The sequence below is a fragment of the Siniperca chuatsi genome, linkage group LG14 (assembly GCF_020085105.1).
Source record: "Siniperca chuatsi isolate FFG_IHB_CAS linkage group LG14, ASM2008510v1, whole genome shotgun sequence".
Lineage (NCBI taxonomy): Eukaryota > Metazoa > Chordata > Actinopteri > Centrarchiformes > Sinipercidae > Siniperca > Siniperca chuatsi.
Window position 1 is genome coordinate 6,940,649 of NC_058055.1, and position 24,995 is coordinate 6,965,643.

Sequence of the window (24,995 nt, forward strand, 5' to 3'; positions counted from 1 at the left end):
CCCATCTTATTTCATTACTCAGTGCAGCACTGGTTTTATTAGTTTCTCATCCTAACATCCTGCTCTGTGACTGAAACATCTTTACTTAATTTAATTATTCACATTTAAAAGCAACAGTTCATCATCATTACAATCCATCCATCCAAAACATAATTTATGTACAGTATATAAAACTGATTAATATAAAAGAACAAGCAAATAAAAATTAAGAAGTGGAAATCCTTAGGGCTCACTTATTCATGTGAAACAAACTGGATTTATAACAGCTTTACTTGTATGAATGAATATTTTCTCCTTCCTAAAATATATCCATAGTGCGCCCCCTGGAGGCCACACGCATTACAACGTCAGCTACTACGTGCGGAGGGCAAAGGTCAAATCAGTAATGAAGATTCCGCCACCGTAGCAGTCTCACTCACTGTCGCACTTGTTTATTTTTTTTTAAGGGGGACTTACAGAAGCGGGTAAGTAAAGAAACGATAATTGGTTTTAGTCAGACGTCCCTTTTTTTTTGTCAGTGTGGCAGATTATGGTCAATCTTTTAAACGTTATAAAGAGAAGCTGATGAAAGTGACAGTCGCTAAGTAGCCAGTCACCCAGTTTAACTTTATATTAGCCGTATCCAAGCTTGCTAACGTTAGCTTTGTAGGACAGCGATGCTAACTTAAGTTAGCCAAGTTTGCTGGCATCGACAGGGCGTATACAATATATGTTAACACTGCAACATATTTATTATTTGTTAACGTATTAAAAACTTCAGTGTATAGTAATCGCTTTAGGATTTATCGCATAGAATACATTGACCGGCTTCCTCAATTTCTTAAATCGTACTGGCAAATTAAATTAGCTAGCAGGCTAACGTTAACTGGCTTGCCGCCTGTGTTACTGCTTTATTCTGTCCAGCAGATAGACGTTAGTTTTATTCAACCTGTCCTTATAACTTAAATAATTTCAGCGAAAACTGTTGCAAACAGATTTTATAAACTAAAACATCATACCCCCTTTCCCCTCCAATCTCTCGTTTCCAGGTTTTTTTTTTTGCTAACTTAGCTCGTTAAATCTGGGTCAAGACGAATGTACTGTTTGTACTGCAACGGTCTTAGTAACGTTAAATCAGATGTTGTCAACGTCAGTAAATGGCTGGCATTTTGTACCGTGTTTTAGTGTCTAGTGGTCTGTAAGATAGCTTTTATTGTAATGACGAGGTGATGTTGTAGTTAGCCCGCAATGACCTGCAATAGATTAGCATTAGCTTGGTGTAGCCTGTACTGATGTCAAATGTGGTCAGTCGGTCTCTTGTGTGTCACCTGCAGGCGAGCAGCACCAGAATCAAACTGGAAGAAGTCATGGCACGTCTGGTAGCAATTTGCAGAGAAGGGGAAGAGGACTACCCATTTCTCGCCAGACAGATTCCCCTGTATATCGATGATACACTCACGGTAAATAAGCTTTCCCATATAACGCTACATAAGGAGACTTTCTATGAAGATCACAGGTGTTAAGAGGCCAACTCATCAAATCATAAGCCTCTTTGGGTCAGGTGTTAGCACTCCACATCAGTTCCTTACCTGATTTAATGTCCAGAAGTAAAGGCTTAGTTATTACCAAGCACTGATCATTATCAAAATGTTAAGTCCCAACCTGTTTGAGGGACAAACATTCTATCGGTTCTGCTAAACTTGTTGCACAATCTGTTAGATAGCGAATAAAGAAAGCTTAAGGTTTAGACAAACAAGTAAATTCCTGTGGCTGTGTAGGGATGAGAAATGACACACTTTATGCAATATCATCACAAAGTATTCAACCAGTTTGACTTTTGTAACTTCTTGTGTTGATGTAGATGCAATATAAGTAAAATCATGTTTTGTTTTTTATTGTTATATGACATATTAGTTGTACAGCTCAATGTACACCTCAGAGGTTACTGTCCCACTCATACCTAACTGCTGTGTTCATAAGCTCAAAGCTCTCTAGCTAAACAGAGGCACTGAAGCCTTAGTACTGCTGCTTTAGCGATATACAGTTACAGTAAAACTGGCACATTCATTTAGAATGGTAAAAACCTGAGTTTGAGGCGTCGGTTTATAGTGTACGTTTCAGGAAAATAATAACCTGCCAGCCAATCAACATCAATAATTTTTTGTGGCAGTGGTATAAACTTAAACAACCAAGAAGATGATCTTGACTTGATTATGGGCATGTGACACAGGACTTTCTCTGAGACATGGTTATTCCTAGTCACAACTCCCAGCATGGCTGATGTGAGTCTCTGAGAATGTCTATAATGTACATTAACTGTTGTTTATTGCCTCTTGTTGTCAGATGGTGATGGAATTTTCTGATAGTGTCATGGATGTTGACAGCCACGAAATAAACACCTCTCATTGGAAACAATTTTCGTTGGTGAGTATTTTAATTAATTTAATTTTAATTTAGTGCTCCCTATTAAAATATATGAAAGCATGTGAATTTTTGCTCTTTTCCTACTATTATGTACATAAGCGCAGCCGAAAAGTGTGTAGTTTGTCTTCATGGGACTTGTCAACAAAGTGGTAACAGATGTATGATCCCTTGGCCTTTAGTATCACTCCAAGTTGAAGCAACAGGACTTGAATATCGCCCTGATGGTGACATCCAGAGAGGTGTACAGTGCATTATCTCAGCTGGTGCCATGTGTGGGCTGCAGACGAAGTGTGGAGCGCCTCTTCTCACATTTAGTAGAATCTGGGAACCCGGCCCTGGAGCCCCTCACAGTGAAACCCACGGGCATGCTCTCTGTCACCAAGGCCTGTTTAGCAGACGTAAAGAAGCTCTACACCCTCTTCTACATCCATGGGTAAGATACAGAGAATTGTGTTTCTTTCATTGCCAAATTGATCATACAATGTATCAAAAGAGACCAGCCACAACTAACAGTTTCTCATTGAATATGAACAAGTGCTTTTGTTGGTTAAAAAGAGAGAACTCAAATATTGTTCTCTGGGTTTGTTGGAATACTACATTAGGATAATGCTATACCAAGCTGAAATACTGCTCTCTAGTACTCGGTAGTAGACCCATTGCTCTCCTCTTTAGTAGGTTCCATCTGTTTAGTTTTGTGTGTGTGTGTGTGTGTGTGTGTGTGTGTGTGTGTTAAGTCCTTTTTTTAAAAAAATGAACTTCAAACTATGCACATCTTAAATACACACAGTGTCATTTTTTTCTTATTTATTGTCAGATGTAGCAAATAGGCAACTTGCACTACTATGTTTTAGTAACTGTTGAAAACAATATTGGGATTTTATAAAGTTTCTGGGTTTTTTACAGGTCAAAGTTGAATGACATGATTGACGCCATTCCAAAAAGTAAAAAGAACAAACGCTGCCAGTTACACTCCTTAGACACACACAAACCTAAACCTTTGGGGTGAGTAATATGACTATTTTCATGTGTTTTTTGCATCAAACTGCTGTATCATTTGCTTTTTTCTCTAAACAACATTCAGGATGTTAGTGTTAAGAGGTTGCATTTGAGAAGTGGAAGAGTAACTTTTCCCAGCTGGCAGGACCAGTGTGTTTAAGTTCTATCAAACCATAGTGAAGGGGGCACAAACTGAGTGGTAGGTTTTAAGAATTACATTGGAAGATGACGCATGTAGCATCTTATTTCCCTTTGGACAGTTTGTGTCCGCCTTCACGTAGACACAAGCCAGAAAAGACTGAGTTAAGTTCTTTCTCCAGCTTCCAGAAGCTCTCTGTTTTGGGCCAGTCATAACTGTATATCGTTTGATGTTTTCTTTTTTTTTCTCTCTGGATAGTTTCTAATATATACAAACTTAAGCTTCAGTTTGGGAAGTCTGTGAGCATTTTGACTGACAAACGTAAAATTAGACAGAAACCAACATGTGGTGTTTGAGGCTTTTTAGGGAGTTGTCTCAGTGTGGTCTTTAAAGCTTGTTGATGTGTACAGCTTTTAACTGCAGTTGTAGTTTTTACCCAGAATCATGTAATGTTAATATAAAATTTTGTAGATCAAAGATATACTAACTTTAATACCTCTGGCCAGTGGGGGAGGATAAATCAGAGTTGTTGTTTTTTAACAACTTTAGTATATAGCCTAGTTGCATACTATATATGCTTGTAACATAATTATGAATGAGAACACATTGCTTGGTATTTGGACCGTGTCTTTTGTTATATCAGAAAGTAACACTATGGAAACAGTCCTGCAGTTAGAAGATACACTTATCTACAAGTACTACTGTTGGTGCTCTCTATTAACTAGGCTAACAGGTAGAAGTTACTTATCTTGTGTTGGTTTCAATAAATATCATGTTATCCTTCTAAAATGGATAATTACTGCAATTTGAACTAAGGCAGTACCACATGTCTATCTCCTGCCACTTCTGCTGTAATATTTGGATACTTCTTTCTGTTAGAAATCCTTAAGCAGTGCTTGGGGACATGCAGCAGCAGTTGCATGCTTTAAGCCAGTGTGGACATTAGGAATGGATCACCAGATATTTCCCTCAGGAGTTGGTGGAGCCCAAAACTGGAGCTAAAATGAGTGAATACTCACACAACTCTTATTGAATGCTAATGTTGCTCCATGTCTGCTGGAAGTGTAAATAAGCAACCGTTGCAAACAATTTCACCATGTTAGCTTAAAAGGTGTGTCAGTGTTGTGTATACAGCTTTCTGCTACCCCCCAAATGACCAAAAAATCAGTTACTGTAGGTTTAAAAGATCATGATTGTGTATTGTGATGGCATAGCTATAATAGTCGTATGCTTGCTTACAGGGGAAGCTGGATGGATGTGTGGGAGCTGATGTCTCAGGAGTGCAGGGATGAGGTGGTCCTCATTGATAGTGCTTGTCTCTTAGAGACGCTGGAGACCTACTTGCGTAAACACAGGTAAAGTGTGACTATACTCATAGCCTTTATTTCCATAATGATTTTTTCCCCCTCCCTTAAACATTGTGTTAGAGGTTTAAAAATAACTGGATTAACTACGTATTAATTTTTTGTCCACAGGTTTTGCACTGACTGTAAGAATAAAGTGCTGAGGGCATACAACATCCTGGTGGGGGAGTTGGACTGCAGTAAAGAGAAGGGGTATTGCGCTGCGTTGTATGAGGGACTATGCTGTTGCCCCCACGAACGCCACATCCATGTGTGCTGCGAGACTGACTTCATCGCTCACCTCCTTGGCCGGGCAGAGCCTGAGTTTGCAGGAGGCTATGAGTAAGTAAAGATTTAAACAGTGAATGCTACAGAGCTCATTTTCACCATTGATTCACTCAGTTTTATTTGAGTCATTTTCTATAATTGCATGTTCCTTTCAGTGTATTTATACATTCGGCTGATGACATTGGGTTTTTTTAAGACGCAGAGAGAGACATGCCAAGACCATTGACATTGCACAAGAAGAAGTCCTGACCTGTCTGGGTATTCACCTCTATGAGCGGCTGCACAGGATCTGGCAAAAACTACGAGCAGAGGAGCAGACCTGGCAGATGTTGTTCCACTTGGGAATTGATGCGCTACGCAAAAGTTTTGAGGTACATAACTTCTAAGCCAGTGTGTGTATGGTATAATTTCAAACTGATTTATCAGATGATAAATGGATTATGGCTGTGTGATAATGTATCTATTACCATGCCCCTAGATGGCAGTGGAGAAGATGCAGGGGATCAGCCGGCTAGAGCAGTTTGTCGAGGAGCTGTCTGAGGAGGAAAGGGCCAAAGAGCTGAAGCAAGAGAAAAAGAGGCAAAAGCGAAAAAATCGACGCAAAAACAAGTGTGGCTTTGAAATATCTGAACAGGAGGCAGAGGACAAGGAGAAAAATCTGGACGAGGTAATCCTCCACCGACACTGAGGGTCTGGGACATGAAGCTCCCCATGCACATTATTTAAGACGTCTGTGTTCATCTACAGCTACACACTGTTTGCCTTTTATTTAAGACCGGCCTATTTGGTGTGTTGCAGGGTTCTCTTGAGTCTGTGGAGGGCACTTGCAAGGGCTGTGGTAGCCACGATGAAGAGGAGGCCGGATGTGATGAGAGCGTCGCCACCAATGGAAGCACTTCCTGTAGCTGCCCAGACAACACCAAACAGGGTAAAAATGCACACAGAGTATGGCTGTCACAAAATCAAGTGCAGACAAATTTGAACGCAACCCATATACTGTAAACCCCGCTCCCCAGTATAGTATGGTCTATATATTTTCTTGTGTGGTATCATACAACTGCGCTATGTATCGTGACATTGTGGTGCGACTTGGATTTTTATATTGTGGCTCCAGTTCTGTCATTATCCTGAAAACCTTCTCCTGAAACAATGCCAATGGGCCGCATATCCTCCCAATAAATCTTGCTATCTTATTGGTGATGGCATTTTTACGAGCTTCTGGCAAGGGGCCTGGGGATGAGTGTGGCAAAAAGTAGACCGTCAGACAAGGTTGTACAGTTGACATTGCTCCACTCGTTTCTGGTGCCTCACTTGGGGTGCAAGCTAGCAGGTGAGTCCTTAGATTTGTTATCGTTGTAGAGTAAGGCAGCTGCTTACAAAATCAGCAAACAACCTTATCTTTGTTGGTAATTTTGCCATTTACGGTGTAGAACCCAAAACACTTTCACACACTGCTTTTCAGATACTTTGGTGTCGTGATTATCTGATCAGCATGGCTTTGCTCGCTAGTGTCCTCCATTATTTATTAGCTTAGTTTACTGAAAGGTTAGTAGGGCATGCAATGGGTCAAGCTGATAATGAATTTTAGGAGCATCCATTCAAACGGTCTGTTGCGCTTATAGACTGTATATTTAGAATTCGAATGGGTCAGGAACAGTTTGAATATAAAAAAATGTCCACGTTTCAATGAAAGTTGGAATTCTGAATAAAAAGTGGCAGCCCTAACACAAACATCACCACAAGCCATTAAACATGTATCTATGGAGGTTACTGCATTAGCAAGACAAGATTGTTGGTAGAACAAATAATGAGGTTTAAAAAATAATGCGTTTTTCCATGTGTTTCTCCAGATTTGTCCCCACACAGCAATGGTAGTGACTGCGGCTACTCCTCAAGTATCGAGGGCAGTGAGACAGGATCGCGAGAAGGTTCTGATATTGCCTGTTCTGAGGGAATATGCAACCATGACGAAGCAGGTCTGGTTTGAGCAGCTCTTATGCAGAGGACTTACAACAGAAACCATTTCAGGGTCTTTTTAAACATTACAAAACATTACAGTATAGTTTTTTTTTTTTTTTTCTCACATTATGTTTTTGTTTACCTTCTGCAGGAGATGACTCAAACGCCCATCACTGTGCTGAAGACAAAGAGGAGGATGGAATAGACAGTTGTGTGGACTGCTGGCCACACTCTGAGGAAAACACTCAATGCAAGAGTAAAAAGAAGAAAAGGAAGGGCAAGGGTTTATGCAACAATCAGGTGAGAGGACAACCTGTAGAATTCACAAGCTGTATCCAGAGTATATAATGCTGTGTATCAACTAAAAGTATGCACATTTCCGCAGGGACAACAAGGTGAAGGTTGTATGTCAGATGGGAACACAACAGGCCACAATCCACCACCATTGCACACCTGCCGAACCAAAGAAATCTTTTCCTTATGTGGTGATACATTTGCCAGCATTGCACTACGGTTACCATGGACAGCACATCAAAAGAACCTCCGCCTTCATGCGAGCCCTCCAGAGGCAAACATAAGTCTCGTGGAACTTCTGGTTAGTGAGAAATGTAGTTTAAAATACTCACAAAATAGACCTTGCTCACGAGATGTTTTGACTTGTTATAGTAAGACAAGCACAGTTATAACTAATAACATTAGTGATAGCTCTCTTCTCTTTAGCTTTGCCAGTAAGCCATGCTAGTGAGCCGTTATACACAGTGGCAGGGCCCTGGAACTGGCACATCTAAGTAAAAATGTCTGCTGTTTGAAAGATGTATAGTTTATGCTTTAAAAAAATAATAATAAAGAGCTTGAATTCTTTAGATTTAACCACCTTTTACTTTATCTTAGAAAGAATTAATTAATACACTGGTTTGATTCTGGCTCTTATGTAACCTACTGCACTCTGGTTGTGTTTTTAATGCAGGATGATTCAGAAGTGACTTCAGATGAAGAGAATTGCCTGACACAGGATGAAATCCAGGCATTTTTAGAAAGAAACCAGTCCTTCTACAACAACCGCCACCAGTACCGACAGCTCCTGAAAGAGAAATTCACCAACTACTGCCGTGCCACTGAGCGGAGTAAACCAGTCTGTGGAAAGTGGTTTGCCACCACCAGTGTCAACTAACTGCATTAATAACATCTTCCCCTGCGGAAAACACTTTGTGACCACTACTGCAACATCTTTAGATAATTCTGAAGTACATTTGGTGTCTTGTTCAGTCGTTTCTCCTTTAAAGTAAATGTGATTCTTAAGTTCTGTTGATCATCTCTCTCTTTTGCACTTATACACCAACACACTTTTCCATCTCGTTTCGTGGCCACTTTCTCACCTGTAATTGTTCTCTTTGACCAAGCCTAGCTATTTGTTGTTGGTCTTCTGTAGGGTCATTGGGTAAGAGCACAGTGGAATCAGTAATCAAGCTTTGCAAGCTGTGACATTAGGGATACATTTAGGAGTCTTATTTTGTGTTTTCTTTTTTAATCTTTTTTTGTTTCTATTTTGTTTCTCTTTGGTGACACTTCAGTGTAGTGGTAAAGGTTGTACCATTAAATGTGTACAGAAATTCTAAAGATAAAGATTTTACAGAGAATAAACATCCATTTGTAATAAGGATTTGGGTGTCATGTTAAGAGCGCAATGTGCAAAATTTACTAAATAAAGAATATTTATTAATATGCATTATACATTTGATGTTTGTTTTTTTTTCTTCACCTTACAAGAGTTAATTTATATTTTGGTCCTGTAAGATAGATAAATACTAAAGGTCTTATTCTGTGAGCCACTTTCTCCTGGCCCTTACCAATTATATAAACACAGGGCCAATTCACCAGACGAGTAGAAAGCCTAGTCTTGAGTTTAGAACACTGTTCAATGTATAGCTCCCTTGAAGTTTGACATAGTCTGAGACTAGTTTTAGTCCTTGCTAAGGAAACTGGACATTTGGGGGAAAACTTCCATTGTCAGTAATGTAGAAACGATATTTATCTAAACTAAATAGACTGTGGCTTTGTAATTTCTGAAAAGTGGAATACTATTTATTCAAAATATGGGCTTTAGTATCAAACTGATTGAAGTTATATCTTATTCACTGTTGATCATTTATTGTCTGCCATCGGGTACGAGATGTATATCTGTATAAATAATCCTTTGTGTAATTTGCTGTGAATGATGGAACAAATCCTCCAATTTACTCTCCACAGTGCCTGGAGCTACGTTCAGCAAATGTGGGAAGATATTGCTACCTTCGCTATCTATCAGAAGTGTCAGCGTCCCCAGTTAAACTAATTTACCAACCTGGAAGGTGTTAAATTAAACCTTGACACTCTGGTCTGATCTGATACAGTGAGATCTATGATATACTGACTTAAATGTTATGACTTTATAATATGTGTAAATGTCATTGGTGTATGTTTCTGTTTTAATGTTATTTTTGTTCTGAAGAAATATTTTAAAATATCGGTTGCACTGAAGCGCACTGTAATAGGGAATATCTCAGTAGGGCTAGATTTCTCAAATAACTTGCTGGTTATCAAAACTACTTAATTTACTGATTATTTCCCGACGCAAACATTTGATTACGTGGAAAACTTGAAGGTAACATGCGAAACACTTCAGTTTTTTCCAGTAGGTGGCGGTAGATAACCACACACGGAGAGCGCTCCATGCGCCAGGGCTCAAAAAGAAAGTGGGAGGTGATGTGAACCAAGCACGCCAGAGCCCTTCATATTTCATCCAGAGGAGCGCATGGATCCGGACTTAGGCACACTGCCCGCTGCTGTCCTGGATGCTGCACAGACTGAGACAGGAGGCTGTAGCTGCTGCATCCCTCCGTTTGAATTAATCGTACATAAAACTGATAGCTGCAATTGTGACATCTTGAACTAAGCAGACAGAAGTATAGCACAGGAGCTGTTGTTTCGTGTACAGTACGGGGGAGATGGAGCGGTGGAAAGGCAGAGTGGCCCTGGTGACCGGAGCCTCGGTGGGGATTGGAGCGGCTGTAGCCCGGGCACTGGTCCAGCAAGGCATGAGGGTTGTCGGCTGTGCCAGGAATGTCGACAAAATAGAGGTGGGCAATCTAATTTAAAATCATTGACAGCTGTGAAATAAGTCGGTCCCACTCATTGGAGAAGCTAGCTCTATGACAGCAACAACAAACTAGCTAACTAACGTTAACTGCTAGCTAACATTAGCTTTACAACTTCAGTTAGAAACATTTAGCACCAACGTTAAAGCTAGTTATATGGACACTTAAGCTATTTGTGAAATGTAGGTAATGCAGCCGTTGCAGCTTTGTTTGTTGAAATGAACAAGTCAGACATCATGTTACGTTAGGTAACCAATTTCATTAAGGAAAATGTACCCCATTAATCCTAATACTTTTACAAGAATAACATATTTTACTAGTATTAAATCCTAAATAACTATAGACTATAGGAACAGTGGCATCATAAGAGGTGTATCGTTAAACCATAGCTCAATCCCGACTAGCTATTGTTACCAGTTTCCCATATGAATATTATAGGGTTATTATTATACCCTGGTATTCTACTCTACTCTGAGAAAGTATTTGATGGCACACAGTACCACCCACCACATGAGGCAAATGTGATGCCACTGCTGTCATGCTCAATGGTCAGCCCCAACTGACCATTGCGTGGGACAGTAACTAGTGGGTCACCCTGCCATCCTTCATCTACTGCCAGTGTTACACAGACCTTTCAGGTAGAGTCAAGTTACCTCACCGCAGTTTCTAAAGAGGTGTCAGTGGATGGCCATGGGTCTTTCAGGAGTGTCCCCGGTCTTGTGGGACATTGTAAATAAAGTCTTGTCTAGAGTGTATAAGAATGTCTTTCCTGATAAGTTTCAGGCTCTCTACTGTGACTCAATCAATAGGCTTACAAAAAAAAGATCCTGATAAAAATGACCCAAATTTCTACCTTATATAACCCTAACCATGGATATATTTTTATAAAAATCAGTTTACAACAAGCCACGCCATGTAAATCTCAGTTTACAAACTGTTCCATAAACTCCTTTTTATTTCATTTTTCCCACCTAGAATTTGTACAGCAATATTAATTTCTGATGTGGTTGAGAACCAACATGATCCGACACACGTCACATTTTTTAGGTCAATGCTCAATTAGCTGTATAACAGAGAGCTTAAATCACACCCACTATGATAATAAAAGACAAGCTCAAACATTATTTAAGTCCTGCTCTGATCACGATTATGAAAGTAATTAGTGCCAGCAGTGGTGATTATGTTTAAACTGCGCGTGAATTTGTCGTCCGCATATTGAACCGGTGAATTTATGGCTGTAATTAAGAAATGTATTCATTCTTAAGGTGAATATGTGAGGCAAAGTTAAATTGTTAAATGAAGTAGTTGCAGTTTAACTTCTGTGACACACATTGCGGCACAAAGACTTCGAAGTATTGACTGGAAGTCAGACACTCCTCCAGTGCAGGTGTCAGTGTCCTCTCCCCACTAAGTCTTGTCTAACCATAAGCCATAAGGCACTGCAACTTGCTTATCTTGTCAGACAATAATTAAGCCAGACTCTCCTCGCTCCATACTTGTCCTAGCTTCCAGCACTGCGCTGCAGAAGGCCTACTACATCTACATTTAGCCACTCATTAGACAGCTAATGTGTGTTTCTTAAAGCAGAGTGCTGTAGCTTGCCGTGTCTGTGGTTGTTGACAACGCTGTCATATTTGAGTATTTAGGTGTTGTACTATATAATATCACCTTAGTACATCCATGTGTGTATTCACTACTGTGAATAATACAACACAGTAACATTTTATGGTAGCAGCCATATGAATTATCACTTTTTTCAAACAGTTAGTTGCCCACTAGTGTAGTTAGCCAATATTCATTAAATAGATATATCCTTTCAGACAACAGTCCATTTTTGTTTATTTAATCAATATGACGTTTATTAAATCAATATGAAGTGAATTGTAAGTCTTTCACCAAGTTGGGAGAGTGGTTGGCTGAAGAGATGAACAATGTACATCCTACCACAGTTCACCGTCAACAGTAAGAGGCGAGCTATGGCAAAGGCAACTGCCTTCCGGTTCAGCCCAGTTTCTCAACAAGGGGTCATCCATGTGATACCGTGTTATATCAAACTTGATGACCTGCAATATCCCAGTGTCAAGCTGTTTGCAAAAGACACAAGCATGGGATGGGGTTTAGTTTACTGTCGCTGTTATACCCGTTTCTGCTGCTGCACCGTTTACAGTTTGCAGTAACATCGTTTGGCAAAGCTTAGCAAAGGTATTGGACAACATCAGTTTCAGGAACTCTGCTGATGGTGGTGTTGTGAAAGCATGAGTTACAAGCAGGCATGTAAGTCATTTCAAAGTTGAGGGTTTTTTTTCTGTCTAAAAAAAGAAGAAAAATGCATAAATGATTCCATATTTCACTTCACGTCTTGTTTCTTACATGCAAGCATTTCCCACCTTGACTATACACACACACCCATGCCCATATATACATACAGTGAGTCTGAATTGCGCAATAGATAGCCTCCCTCCATTCATACTCTGGTCACATGGCACCTCCTATCAAAAGTTAACTGCAGCAGCTTGTTTCAGCCCCTGTCTAAAACAAGGCGAGATAATACATAGTCAGTTGGCATTAAAGAGCTGACTACATCACAGTCAGAGCAATCCTAACTATTCTTTGTTATGGATTACGATACATGAAACGGAAGCTTAGATTCAACTAACTAAATATTTGGCCAAACAAGAGAGAGATCTCAGGTTGTATAGAGCCACAGGTTTCCATCTCTCCCATTCTATGACAGATTTCATCACTTGTACAAGACCTTAGAGAGTTGTCTGTGTGAGTTGAGGGACAAAGCCTTTATTGTACTCTCTCTGCTATGTAAACTGGGTTCTTGCTGTAGTTGTGCCAAACCTGGCATGCTGCTAGTGGGGGATGCAAGTGTCCATCACTAAGCAATTGTTCTTGACTTCCCTTTTGGTGTTTATTTCTTTACTTGGGGAAATAAAGCTTTTATGGTCAGTATTTTCCAACAGCAATATTCCCACTTATAGCAGACCAGATAAAACAATGATGAAAGGGAGAAATGCATTCAAATGTAATAGGTTGACATGGAGAAAGCGGAGTGGAGAGTTGTGGCTGCAGTATTGTTTTGTTGTCTGTGAGACTATAGAGTAGGCAGTGGGGGAGCAGCGAGCTGAACGGAGACGTGTGGTCACCATGGGCTCTGTGCAGGAATGGAGACGACAGGGCCGCATCCAAGTAGCAGCAACACAGCTTCTCATTAACTCTTGTGAAACCCTTTAAGACCAGTGGAAGAAGCTTTTATTTTGCCGAAAGAGAAATGTCTTCACAGTTCACACAGTGTATTGTTTGAGGTTATAAAAGGTTTAAAAGTGGCCTCTGTGCATAGGGCAGTGCAGTCCAAAAGTGTGCCATTGAGAGCCGTATGTATGCACATTTTCATTACAACCAAGCACTGCAGAATTAGATTTCAGTGGTGAGATCACCATCAGACGAATACAACTATATGCATGTTTGTATATATTTATATTTATTTGCTAACCTTGATTTCACAAAAGAAACTTATTGAGTTGTAATGAAATGTAGAACAGCATTTGCTATCTGAATCTCCCATAACCTGGTTACTAATATGAGTGTCATTAAGTGCATGTCTACACCTTGTAAATATGAGGTAACCATAAGTAGCATTTCTATGTTTTTGCATTATCTACAGGGCAGGGCTGGTGTAGAGGAGATTAGTGTCAGTGCCGTTGCTCTGGGGGAGGGGAGGTTGGGGTGGGGTGGGGTCTGTCACATAATTCAATGGTCGCCTATGCATCTATTGATTCCTGGAAAGTATAGTTTGTGTCGTACTGTATGCAGGCCGACAAGAAATATCAAAACCTAATTCTTCGTGTTCGTATAAAAAAATTCATCATGAATAAATGGATGTGGCTTTTTATATCAAGACCCAGAAAGAAGGGCCACAATTTCAGCTGGTGTCCCTTCACTGGTCAATAAAATTGTATATCTATGTCTCTGAATGATTCAGTGTTTTAAACAGGCATTCATTTAAAATGTGCTTTTTACAGGGCAGAATTACTTCTATCCTTACTGCAAGTAGTCACATTTGTTTTGACCAAGGCTAAATGCAGAAAGAACATCCGCTTCTAGATAATAAATATATCTATTTGTTTTGTAAGACCGATACAGTGAAACTGACATTTCCTGGGTGCTTTGAGGCGACCCATGATAGAGGCATCTGTCAAAATTCAAAGCTTTGGCTGCTGAAATTTTAGATCAGATAAATTTAGCAATCATAATTTCTGGGTTTTTAGTGCTAAACAGATTTGTGGGTGGCATACAGAGAGCCTGTGTTAGCAAGAGATTGGGAAGAGATTCTTTATAAAATATGTCCAAAGACGATTGTGCTCAGCTGTCAGCAATAAAGGAAAACAGTCTGGGATAAGAAAACTCAGGTGATTTGTTTGGGTTTTTTTTTTTTAAATCTGGACTGTCACTGCTGATGGCCTTTTGAGCTAATGACATTTGAATGCATTAGTTATATTCAGTTTCTTGTCTTTGCCTGTTTTAACACTTTGTCAAAGCTGACCAACACACTTTTTTTCAGTGGGCTTGTATCAAACTGGCTCCTGATTGCAGCTCTGCACAAGCAGTAGTTTCTACACTTTTTTTTTTTTTTACTAGCCTAAGCATCTTGTATTTGAGTGAGTAAATTCTAAATTAAAACTGGAAGCCCTGGGCAGATGAGCCAGAACGTCAGTTTAAGACCTTGGCTGACCAGCTTCGATTTGGTGCCCATTCTGAAGGAGGTAAAAGGTGCTCAGTCATGCTTCAGAAGCTGAGGTGACACAATAAAAGTGTCTCTCTCTCTGCAAATCTGAGGCTGTCTCAACCACCTCCTGCAGGTTGTGTCTGGACAGCCCGTCCCGTTATTTCACAGTGAATAGATTTCACTCCAGAAAGGATTTGAAGTGGGTCAGGTCAGACAGCTTTACTCTCTTTGTCTCACACCCTCTGCCTCACTTTGTGTTTCTGTCTCTCTTTTTGTCTGTGTCCTGATTCTTCTTTATATATTTTTCTATTTCTTCATGCTTTTTGTAATTTTAGTGAAATGTGTGATGTGCAAACCCACTGCAGTATTGCAAAGCCCCATTTAGATTATGTACATTAAATACAGTATCTATGAATAGTCCAATCATTATGTTTTAACATTGTGCTTTTTGCTGTATCACTTGTCATCGGCTGTGAGAGAAATCACAGCACTGCTGTCTTCACCTGCACAGTTGCTATTTGAGTTCCCATGTCAATTTTCTCCTGAGCTCATCGAGTTACCTCATGGCTTCTTCAGCTCACAAGCTTTTGTCTTACCCATGCAGAACGCTTTTCCACTGACTATACATTTTCCACTTGAGCTGTGAGCTGACAAAGACTTAACTAATAATCCATCATGTTTCCATGGATTCTGCCCCCAAGAGAAGCAACATTCTCACCAACACAACAAATAATAGCATTTCCTTTTATATATGAATTCTCCCAAAGTAGCAGTCTAGATTGTTTCGAGGATATCTATGACATATGGGTACGTAGACACAGATTTATGTAATAAGGGTAGGTGATGCTGATAAGCAGGTAGAATCAGATATTAAGATCTCAATTCTATTCGTCTATTCTGACTGTACTCTACTGAAATCTGTTGAGATATACTCACTACTTTGTCAGTAACTCTAGCAAAGAGGTTTTCTTACTGCAATACAGTATTACTGTAATACAACCAGTATTACTTGCATATTAATGAAAAAACACTTAAGTCAGTCAAACATCTTCTCACCGCTGTATAAATTATTTAAAGCTCTTATATCAGGAGTGTTTTTAATTACTTATGCTAGATCACTGGGGTCTCATACAGTCAGTGGTCTAGACAACTCAGTGACCCCTATGAGCCATTCTCCCTAGACCACGACTGTGTTGTCCTCTGTGCTTATTATCTTTCAAGGTGTAAGGTTTACTGGCATTGACATTCCCTCCCCAGGCCTCCTGCTCTGATAGGTGGGACGCTTCCTGTCCTGTCCTGTCCTGTCCTGTTGAAGACTTGCTAGAAAGCTCTTCTCTGCATGTACAGTCTGTGAGATTGTGTGTGGATTTAAATGAGGAGGCCTAATGTGAGAGGGAGGAAGACATCATGTAAACGCTAAGTGCAACTGCAGAAGCCTGCCAGCACTTGTAATTGAATGTATATTTGTAGCAGAGTGAGCAGAGTGCAAAAGAAAGCACTTTGTGGTGAAAGGATTTCATGAATCCACAACACAAACACAGAGACAACTTGAGTTCAGCAAGTTCAGTATTTCCCAAAATGGGGAGGGGTTGACGAGAAAGAATGCAAATTGGATTGTTTTCGCTTCAACAGCAGCCAAATTGGATTTGTTGCTGGGTGTTTGTTTGATATTGGAAACATTTTATGGCTGCTCTAAGCTCACATGCTGAATAGACTAAGCTCAGGCTGGCCCTGTTTGAAAGGTTTTCATTTTGGACGCGTCAGATCAACACTGTCTCCATGAGACTCTCCTATGTCTGTTTTTGTTGGCTCAGGTTATCATAAACTTAGCATGCATAATAATGTGTCTCATAGCTAGTACCAGGGCCACCCTCAGAGGTATGGTGGGTGTGGTGAGAACAAAGTTGTTGTACCGATGGCCGGCATCAGGTGCAGGAATAACCCATCACATGAGATGGAGGAGGCACGTGATGCATGCTGGTTCATTAGAAGGAAGCTTCACCCCTCAGCATGTTTCAACTACAAACAAGAGAACCAGAGCACCATTTGTTATTAATATATGAATAAAGACTGCTCTTTGTAGTTAATCTAGTACTGATGTGTTGCTGACAGAAATGCCATCCTCGCCCTGTTTACTTTCTTATTTAGAATAAAGATCTGCTTTTGCCTGTTTTTTTTTTTTTTTATCACTTTGTTTGGGAAAATGAAATGCCACCACACTGGTTACACCAGTCTGTTGCACAACACCTGGCTGCCTGCTCTGTCTTTAGTCTGTCAGGGTTGTAAAAGCCTTTTTCATTGGTGCCAGATACTCATACAAAACATCAGTTGTCATGCACTTGTAATGTTTTTTAACTTACTCATCAACAGGCACGGCATTTACATTTAAAGTTATTTACACTTAGGCTAATGCTTGTGAAATTATTTATAAGTGTTGCTAGGCTTCCTAAATTGTCCCATGGTTATTTCTTGATTGGAACTCCCTAGAAAAGCCTGAGTCTGTCAATGAGTGGAGTTATTTTTTCTTATCTCCTTGTCTTGATGAGACTATCCTAAAGGACTGTAAAACCCTGTTCAACCTTTAAACCTTTTGGTGGCAGTCTTTCGGTGTGTGTTCTTCCTTGCTGCAATCCTATTATACAGCCTGCTGTCACCTTTGACCCCACACTTGGTACAATTGTGCTCAGGCAACACTTGAAAGAGTCTAATTGTATGTCACACAATAGTAGTTCAGCTGGATAATGAGTGGTAGGGCTTAGCAGAATGAACTGGATGCATTCCTCAGAGACCTTCTTGTTAATGTCAATATCAATAAATGAAGACTAAATTTCTCTTTTCTCTTATGGTTTTTGTTTGGTTTTTTTGTGGAGTAGCTCCTAGTGAATGTTCATATTTCCAAACACAGTTTTGGTTCTCTCCTTCATGGCTTTAGGGGGACGAGTTGCTTATATTTCAGTGGGTGGATTTTCCCTTGAAGCTACTCTTCTTATAGAGTAAAACATACTGAAATCTGAATGTATTTTGATCAGCTTTAATGCGGTATGCTTCATATTTTGTTTTCTCTCTCACTCTCCTTCTGTTTCACTTTCTGGCTGCCAACCCTCCCTCTCTTCCTCCCTCCTTCTGCACACTTTTTGTGATCACTGGACAACAGTCTCAGTAATGAGGATGAAAATGCATTATGACAGGCAAAATTGTTTTGTGTGTCACAGGTTCTTAAGAGACGGGACAGGGAGGATTAAGACGGAAGGGGTTACTGGCTGAATTATGACTGCATTACATTTTTTTTTTTTTTAACTGCCTACCAGTCTTTTCAGAGAATAAGATGAGGCACAGTGGTCTATAACACAATCCCTCATTTGTCTGGGAGACCTGAGTCAACCTGAGACAAATCTAATTTCTCAGCTCTGTCTGCACATGGCTGCTGCCTTGTGCTATTGATCTTGCTCACTACTTAAAGCTTGTCTGCCTTTAGCACTTTGGCATCTTTATTTTTATCTCTTTCCTCTTCTCTAGCGAGTTGTTTTGCTGATCCATTTACACCAGTTCCACGTGAGTGGGTGAATGATTGATGAACATGGTGTGGGACAATGCATTGTAGACCTTATGTAACAGCCCCCTGCAGGGGTTACAGGCCATGAATGTGACCATGTAGGCATGTATGTGTGTGGGTGTATGTACACACATTACTGTAACATGTAAAGGCTTTATGACCTGTTGTAACATTATTTGTCTTTTGAATTTTAGGCATAAGTATTTTTATTTTTTAATATTGGTCTTATCCAGACTGTCATGGTAATAGCAAATAGTGATTTTATGAGTTACAGAGCTCTGTGTACGCATGTGCAATCTTCTATAACTGCCCAAGAACAAAACCATATGAAAGTAACTGATAATACAGGTGATATGAAAATAGGTTTGTACATGTAAAACATTTAGAAAACATAAATGTAAATATTGTCCAAAGAAAAACACACAAGATGGAGAAAAAAAAGAGTACACCAAGTAGTTCAGACCGTGAATGCTGCATTGAGCGAATTACATAATGTCATGAGTTGTTTACATTTTAGTTTATTGGATTCTGATGCTACATTTGATTGTTTTAGGCGTGTCCTGTTCACCTCCAGTACACCGTGCCCTCAAACATACTTGGTTTCAGTTTTATTTTGTGTTTCCCTAAGGCTCATTTAGCAGCACTGCTGAGTGTGAGTCATTGAGATATGTTCAGTGGTTTTCTCACACTAATATTTCATCCTTGTCTTTTAAAAGTGTGGTGCCAAACACGCTTAACCTGCAGATATCCAGTTTCAGTTTGGATCGTGATGAATGAATCATGTGTAGAGTGCATTTGCCAACTGTGTTGCGGCTGCATTTTCAAGCCTGATTGCTTATCTGTCAGACAGCGTGCTGTAGTGCCATTGCTGTAGGCGTGGCCAGTATGAGGGCTGGTACTGGCCATGGCAGTACAGCTGGTGCCAGAACTCACCCACACCCACACACGCACACACACGTAGAGATTCACAGCCTGAGACTTCCTGTAGTTGGACCATGATCACAGCCTGTTTGCTCTGCTGCTCCCACTTAAACCTCAGTAACACAACTAATTCTGCCCCTCTAACAAAAGACTGGCCTGGCGTCCCCTTTTACGTTAACCTCCTTTCTGAATAAAGAAGAGACTCTCCAGCAGTCTGTCTGCTTGCCCCTTCCTACCTGAGAACCTGTCCCTCCAGGGATTAAGGCGAGTGTGAAGTGAAGATCTTTGGTCTAAAGGCAGTTCAGATACTTAACTAAAGGCATTACTGCAGCTGAACAGACCAGTGATCACAGCTTCACGTTAAAGTTAATGGACAAAAGGTAGTGGTTCACCTGTCTACAGCACAGGCAAAAGAGTTGGTTGTAGTTTTACAGATGAGACACGTTTTCAGTGTTTTTAGCATTTTGACAGCTTTATTTGGATAATGCCTTCTCTCTGGATAAGCCCAGTTAAACAGCTTAAAATAAGAGCAGGGAAAACTGCACACTCCCAAGTGTGAGAAAGGGTGCATTCACCCTATTACGCATTTTGTTAGAAAAAAGCCAAAATGATCCCTCAATCCAATTTTATACTGATTATAAAAATCAGATTTCACAAGTATACTACGTTTCCTTGAGGAGCGGCTGCAGTGGCTGCAAGGAAGGAAGTGTGATTATGTCTTTATTTGTGCGAGTCTATTAACTGTGTGCCTGGCCAGGACTGCCAGAACCAGTTCCACCCTCTGAGATGCTCTTGCCCAGGTAGATATCATCATTTTGTTGTGAATCACATGGCAAGGTTTTGTCTATTTCAGTTTGTGATTGCCCACATTACTCACAATGCTTTTTTGGAATGAATTTGTTGCTTTCAACTAAAGATAGGCATATGTACACATAAATCCTGACCTTTTTTTTATATTTAGCTTGCTTGAGTTTGGGGGTGGTTACATGGTCCTGGTCACACCCTCAACATATCACGTGGCTGCTCTGAATTCTGGTGTGTTATCATTACACATTGTGCAAAAGTTAGTATCTTGTGCTTTGATGGATTTTGTCTTGCATGGTTGGACAACAGTACAAAGTGATAAATCTAAAAATAAGCCCTTGCTGTTTCCTTATGTGGGACTGACTAACCCTAACCCATGTGTTGCAAATGAGTGCGTGTGAAAACTAGCTAGCAAGCAAGCAGAGAAGTTGAAGTGGTTACCTAGTGTTAAAAGTAATAAATAAATGGTTGAAGCGTCCAGCTTCTTTCACTCCAACTGGTAGTAGTACGTATACAAACTTGACCAAAACAAACTTAAATATTTAAAATTCAGTTCAATGGAAAAATTATTATAACAATAGCCACTTCTATATATAACTAATACCGGTACTGTTAAATGACCATTTTATCGTCCATTCATAAGAACATATTTGGAACATGACAGGTGGTGTCAATTAAAGGGCACTTGAGTTAATCTGAGACGGCTGTGGGGCTACATCAGACAAAAAAGGTTAGGAACCACTGGTTTAGATCACTGAAGAAAAAAAACACACTATCAGGGTCGATTGTAGCTGCACTGGAAATATCTGTATCGAATAGGACTCACACACCAAAATATACACAGTAGCTTTTGTAAGGTGTTAAAAGTTTGTAGGTGGTCGACTTTCTAAACATTAAATTTTTTTGGCTGCACAGATGCTCACACAGGCAGAGTGTTACACAGTATTGGCATCATCTTTGTCTACCACCAGCCCCGCCCTTGTCACCCACGCCCCCTCCTGTCTGACTGGCACCCAGAGCGAGACATCAGGTGACTGGTGCAGCTGTGCCTGGCAGGGGGATCTGTGTCAGTTTGTATCAAACCCCACAGTGGTGGACTGCCAGCTGACCTGGTTGGAGTGTAGCCTGCTCAGCCTGCAGCTAGCTCAGCCCAGCAGTATCCCAAAGGAAGAGGCATCCCATCAGTGCAAAGCTTGCTTCTTCTCATACATGATGATTATGATTATTATGATTTGGATTTTGGTAGAAAGTGGAATTTCAATTAATATGCTTTTTATTATCAGGTAAGGAACATACTCAGACTGGAGTTTTTTGGCTACACTGGTGCTGTCAGGTTACCTCTGGCCCTCAGCTAATGTGTTGGTGTTGATTTTATGGTTGCACGTTCTCCTTGCTTTCTTTCTGTCTAAGTGGGTAGGGTGTTTATCATGGGAGTCTATCTTAAATATGGTGCTGCAGGTGAATCATTTCTAGCTTTTACCAAACAGTCCTGATAATCAGTTTATGGCCACTTATATGGCAACTTATATTGTTTAAAATGTTGTGTTTATTATCCTCTAACAAATGTATGTTGTTAAATTGGATCTGATTTGTGTTTTTCAGAAGCTGGCAGCAGAATGTCAGAGTGCAGGCTACAGTGGCACACTGATCCCTTACAAGTGTGACCTGTCCAACGAGGAAGAGATCCTATCCATGTTTTCAGCAATCAAAACACTGCACAAGGGCGTGGACGTATGCATCAACAATGCTGGGCTGGCCCACAATGAGCCCTTGCTCAGCGGAAAGACAGAGGGCTGGAGGAACATGATTGACGTGGGTGGATCACAGACACACAAATATAAATGCTTAGGCTAAAACAAGCTGGAGAGCAACTTAGTATTTATTTAGAATAGAGGCAGTTAGAATTATCCCCTTCCGTTTGTTATATTGATTTTATGGTTGCTGCAAACAGAAAAGCAGAGAGAGGAGCTGAAATGGTTGCCCAGTGTGAGTGGAAGTCTTGTGTTTGTAGAGCTTGTGTTGTTCAAAGAATAACACACACACACACACACACACACACACTGATCCCCTCCCCTTACAGAGGCTACTTCATTGGCTCTGAGGAGAAGCCCTGGCACAGCAAAAGCCCACTAATGAAAGCCAGCACTATTTCTCTTGTTGGGACATTCTGATTCATTGAGCTCTTGACCACCGAAGACCCCCTCCTCTAAAGTCTCCAGAGTCCTGCATTCATAACGTTCGTCCATCTGTTGTCATGGCAGCCCACGTGAATGTGTACAGCAGTGTATTTTTAGCCTGTGTTTAATCTGTATGCTGACCTTGTTTGGTCACTTCCCCCTATCTTGCCACCACGTTGGCTTTAACCTGCCGTCTATCAATGTCACAATGGGAGCAGCTTAGAGGCCACAAGCTGGACAGGAACAGCAGGTTCAGATGGTCTAACACAGTGACCCAGTGAACATCAGTCAGCTGAACTGATATAGTTTCATCACGTGGCAGTCTTAAATGTGATTTAGCAATAAATCACAATTAATTTCTGCAAATGATGTCAATTTAATAGTTTTTTTCACACAACATGAATTTGGCTTCTTGCCTTATTTGAATACAGTGGATATGTAGATTGATAGAAACATACATTGGCAGATACATAAATGGTTTCAGCTGTTGTCTTCACCTGCAGGTGAATGTTTTAGCCTTGTCTATCTGCACCCGTGAGGCATACAAATCAATGAAGGAAAGGAATGTGGACGATGGCCACATCATCAATATTAACAGGTAAGCTATACAGATAATCTATATAGATTAATCTGAAAATACCTCAGCCAGTTTGTTTAAGGAGATTTCAGTCTGGCAGGCATTAAGAGACACTGTATATGATATTAAACCATACAAATAAACTTAACTTGTGAGAAATCTTGCTGTATAAGTGAGCAAGTAGAGGCATTTAAAATGACATGAAAAGTAAATCAGAGACTGTAGGAATTAGGAATTTATTACCTTAATCTGGGTTTGAATCAATCTCTCTTCTTCTACCTGTTACAGTATGGGTGGGCACCGAGTGGTGCCAAGTGCTGATGAGCATTTCTACTGTGCCACTAAATACGCTGTGACTGCTTTGACTGAGGGGATACGGCAAGAGCTTCGAGAAGCAAACACCCACATCAGAGCCACAGTAAGTTAGTTGTCACCCTCCGAGTGTGCAGGTTCTTGTTTGGCATGTGCTATTACTCACATATTGGATCACATAAATAACTCCACATACAGTATGCCCTAACTTTAAAATGAGTTTGGGAAAGCAAGTTTTGTCTGTGTATGTACCGGTGTGGAAACGGCAAGCAGTTAAGTTCTCATGCATTTCCCTCCCCTGCAGTGTATATCTCCTGGAATAGTGGAGACTGAGTTTGCCTTTCGCCACCACAACAGTGATCCAGAGAAAGCAGCTGCAGTGTATGAGAGTATGAAAGTAAGAGTGCGCGTTTGACTGACAGTCAACAGATGTATTTCACAAAGAGAAAATACCTGAGTGCTGTTGCATCAATAATACCTCTTTTCTCCACTTTTCAGTGTTTGAAAGCAGAAGACATAGCCAGTGCAGTCACATTTGTCCTCAGTGCCCCTCCTCATGTCCAGGTATCTCTTTCATTCTCTCTCTAGCTTTTATACCACCAAATGCATGATTGTTGAACGGTGCTTGGTTTCTGTATTGATCTTCCTTATTTGTGTCATCAGATTGGAGATGTGCAGATGAGGCCAGTAGAGCAGGTATCATAGCAGTGAAACAGGAAGCTGCAGGAGAAGACCGACAGCAGCCATGGTGACTCCTTAGCGGCCTCTGCTGGGCAAGGAGGGTGGGGGTGGGAGGGTGATAAAACAAATCAACTACAGCTGTGTTGGATCTGCAGGGAAGTGGTCAAAGAGGGCTGGAGCCTTAAGGAGGCTGTGCAAGGAAATAAAGGGGGTGGACTTTATAAACCACTACGAAAATACTACTGAATGCAGCAACCTGGTATTTGTGAATTGCTGAGCCCGGTCCTCAACTGAGCTGACTCCAAACTATAGTAGGAACAAATAACAAAGGAGGGAGTTGCTGCTGTGCTGTGTGGTCATCTGCATGACCATCACTTCAGAGGGAAGAGTATGCCATTGATTGCACATGTTTTTTGTTTTGTTTTTGTAGGTCATGTGACATATCTTTTTGAAATTAAATGGAAAGAGTAATTGCTGTTTATAAGAATGACCTTTTTTTTGTTTAAATTTTTTTAATAAATATTTTAACTTTTGATTATAGATAGATGTGGTCTCATACTCACTAACCATAGACAATACTGTCGTACTCACTGTAACTAACTGTCAACAGTCCTGTCCATCCTTTTACCTTTACTCACCGTATGTTTTCACAAACACATTCAGTTTTCCCTTGTTTGGATCTATCCAGTTTTCAACCCCATATAAGGAACCAGGAAAAGTATAAATGAGAGATGCCCTTGTCTATTAAGCAGAAGAGTTTCTACAATCCACCTTTTTGCCTGTGTAATTTCAGTTGTTCTGCACTTTGGATTAATTTATGAGGAATTATAATAAGGAAACACTGGAAACTTATGTAGGGGAAGAAACTAACTCCATGCACATGTATACCCTATAAATGTGTATCGTCAGTTGAAATTTCTCCTTAAATGAATAAATAAAACGGATTGCCCAGAAGTAAGTTATGGTTTGTGTTGTG

General features: G+C 40.4%; 2 protein-coding genes across 3 annotated transcripts; both read left to right on the forward strand.

The window, feature by feature from the left end:
• The first annotated feature begins 327 nt into the window (after window positions 1-327).
• On the forward strand, window positions 328-8,859 carry ggnbp2 (gametogenetin binding protein 2). 2 transcript variants are annotated; one of them, XM_044222886.1, is made up of 14 exons: window positions 328-464; window positions 1,314-1,439; window positions 2,323-2,403; window positions 2,583-2,836; window positions 3,307-3,405; window positions 4,780-4,893; window positions 5,014-5,223; window positions 5,366-5,540; window positions 5,648-5,836; window positions 5,968-6,097; window positions 7,020-7,145; window positions 7,280-7,428; window positions 7,514-7,723; window positions 8,096-8,859. In XM_044222886.1, exons 2-14 carry the CDS (start codon window positions 1,347-1,349, stop codon window positions 8,297-8,299), a joined length of 2,034 nt encoding a protein of 677 aa, XP_044078821.1. In that variant the 5' UTR covers window positions 328-464; window positions 1,314-1,346; the 3' UTR covers window positions 8,300-8,859. The 2 variants fall into 2 exon arrangements, with proteins under 2 accessions (XP_044078821.1, XP_044078822.1); XM_044222887.1 differs by lacking the exon at window positions 3,307-3,405.
• A 1,002-nt stretch (window positions 8,860-9,861) lies between these two features.
• On the forward strand, window positions 9,862-24,973 carry dhrs11a (dehydrogenase/reductase 11a). Its single transcript, XM_044222903.1, has 7 exons — window positions 9,862-10,244; window positions 21,875-22,084; window positions 22,953-23,047; window positions 23,315-23,444; window positions 23,643-23,735; window positions 23,837-23,902; window positions 24,002-24,973. The coding sequence occupies exons 1-7, from the start codon at window positions 10,113-10,115 to the stop codon at window positions 24,041-24,043; spliced, it is 768 nt and encodes a 255-aa protein (XP_044078838.1). The 5' UTR covers window positions 9,862-10,112; the 3' UTR covers window positions 24,044-24,973.
• The last annotated feature ends 22 nt before the right edge of the window (window positions 24,974-24,995 follow it).

Excerpts from the sequence above, each read along its gene's own strand:
- ggnbp2 (XM_044222886.1), top strand. The coding sequence starts at position 1,347 with ATGGCACGTCTGGTAGCAATTTGCAGAGAAGGGGAAGAGGACTACCCA. Across the intron at positions 2,404-2,582 it reads ATTGGAAACAATTTTCGTTG|TATCACTCCAAGTTGAAGCA; the intron begins GTGAGTATTTTA and ends CTTGGCCTTTAG. Across the intron at positions 6,098-7,019 it reads CCCAGACAACACCAAACAGG|ATTTGTCCCCACACAGCAAT; the intron begins GTAAAAATGCAC and ends GTGTTTCTCCAG.
- dhrs11a (XM_044222903.1), top strand. The coding sequence starts at position 10,113 with ATGGAGCGGTGGAAAGGCAGAGTGGCCCTGGTGACCGGAGCCTCGGTG. Across the intron at positions 10,245-21,874 it reads GGAATGTCGACAAAATAGAG|AAGCTGGCAGCAGAATGTCA; the intron begins GTGGGCAATCTA and ends TGTGTTTTTCAG. Across the intron at positions 23,445-23,642 it reads ACACCCACATCAGAGCCACA|TGTATATCTCCTGGAATAGT; the intron begins GTAAGTTAGTTG and ends CCTCCCCTGCAG.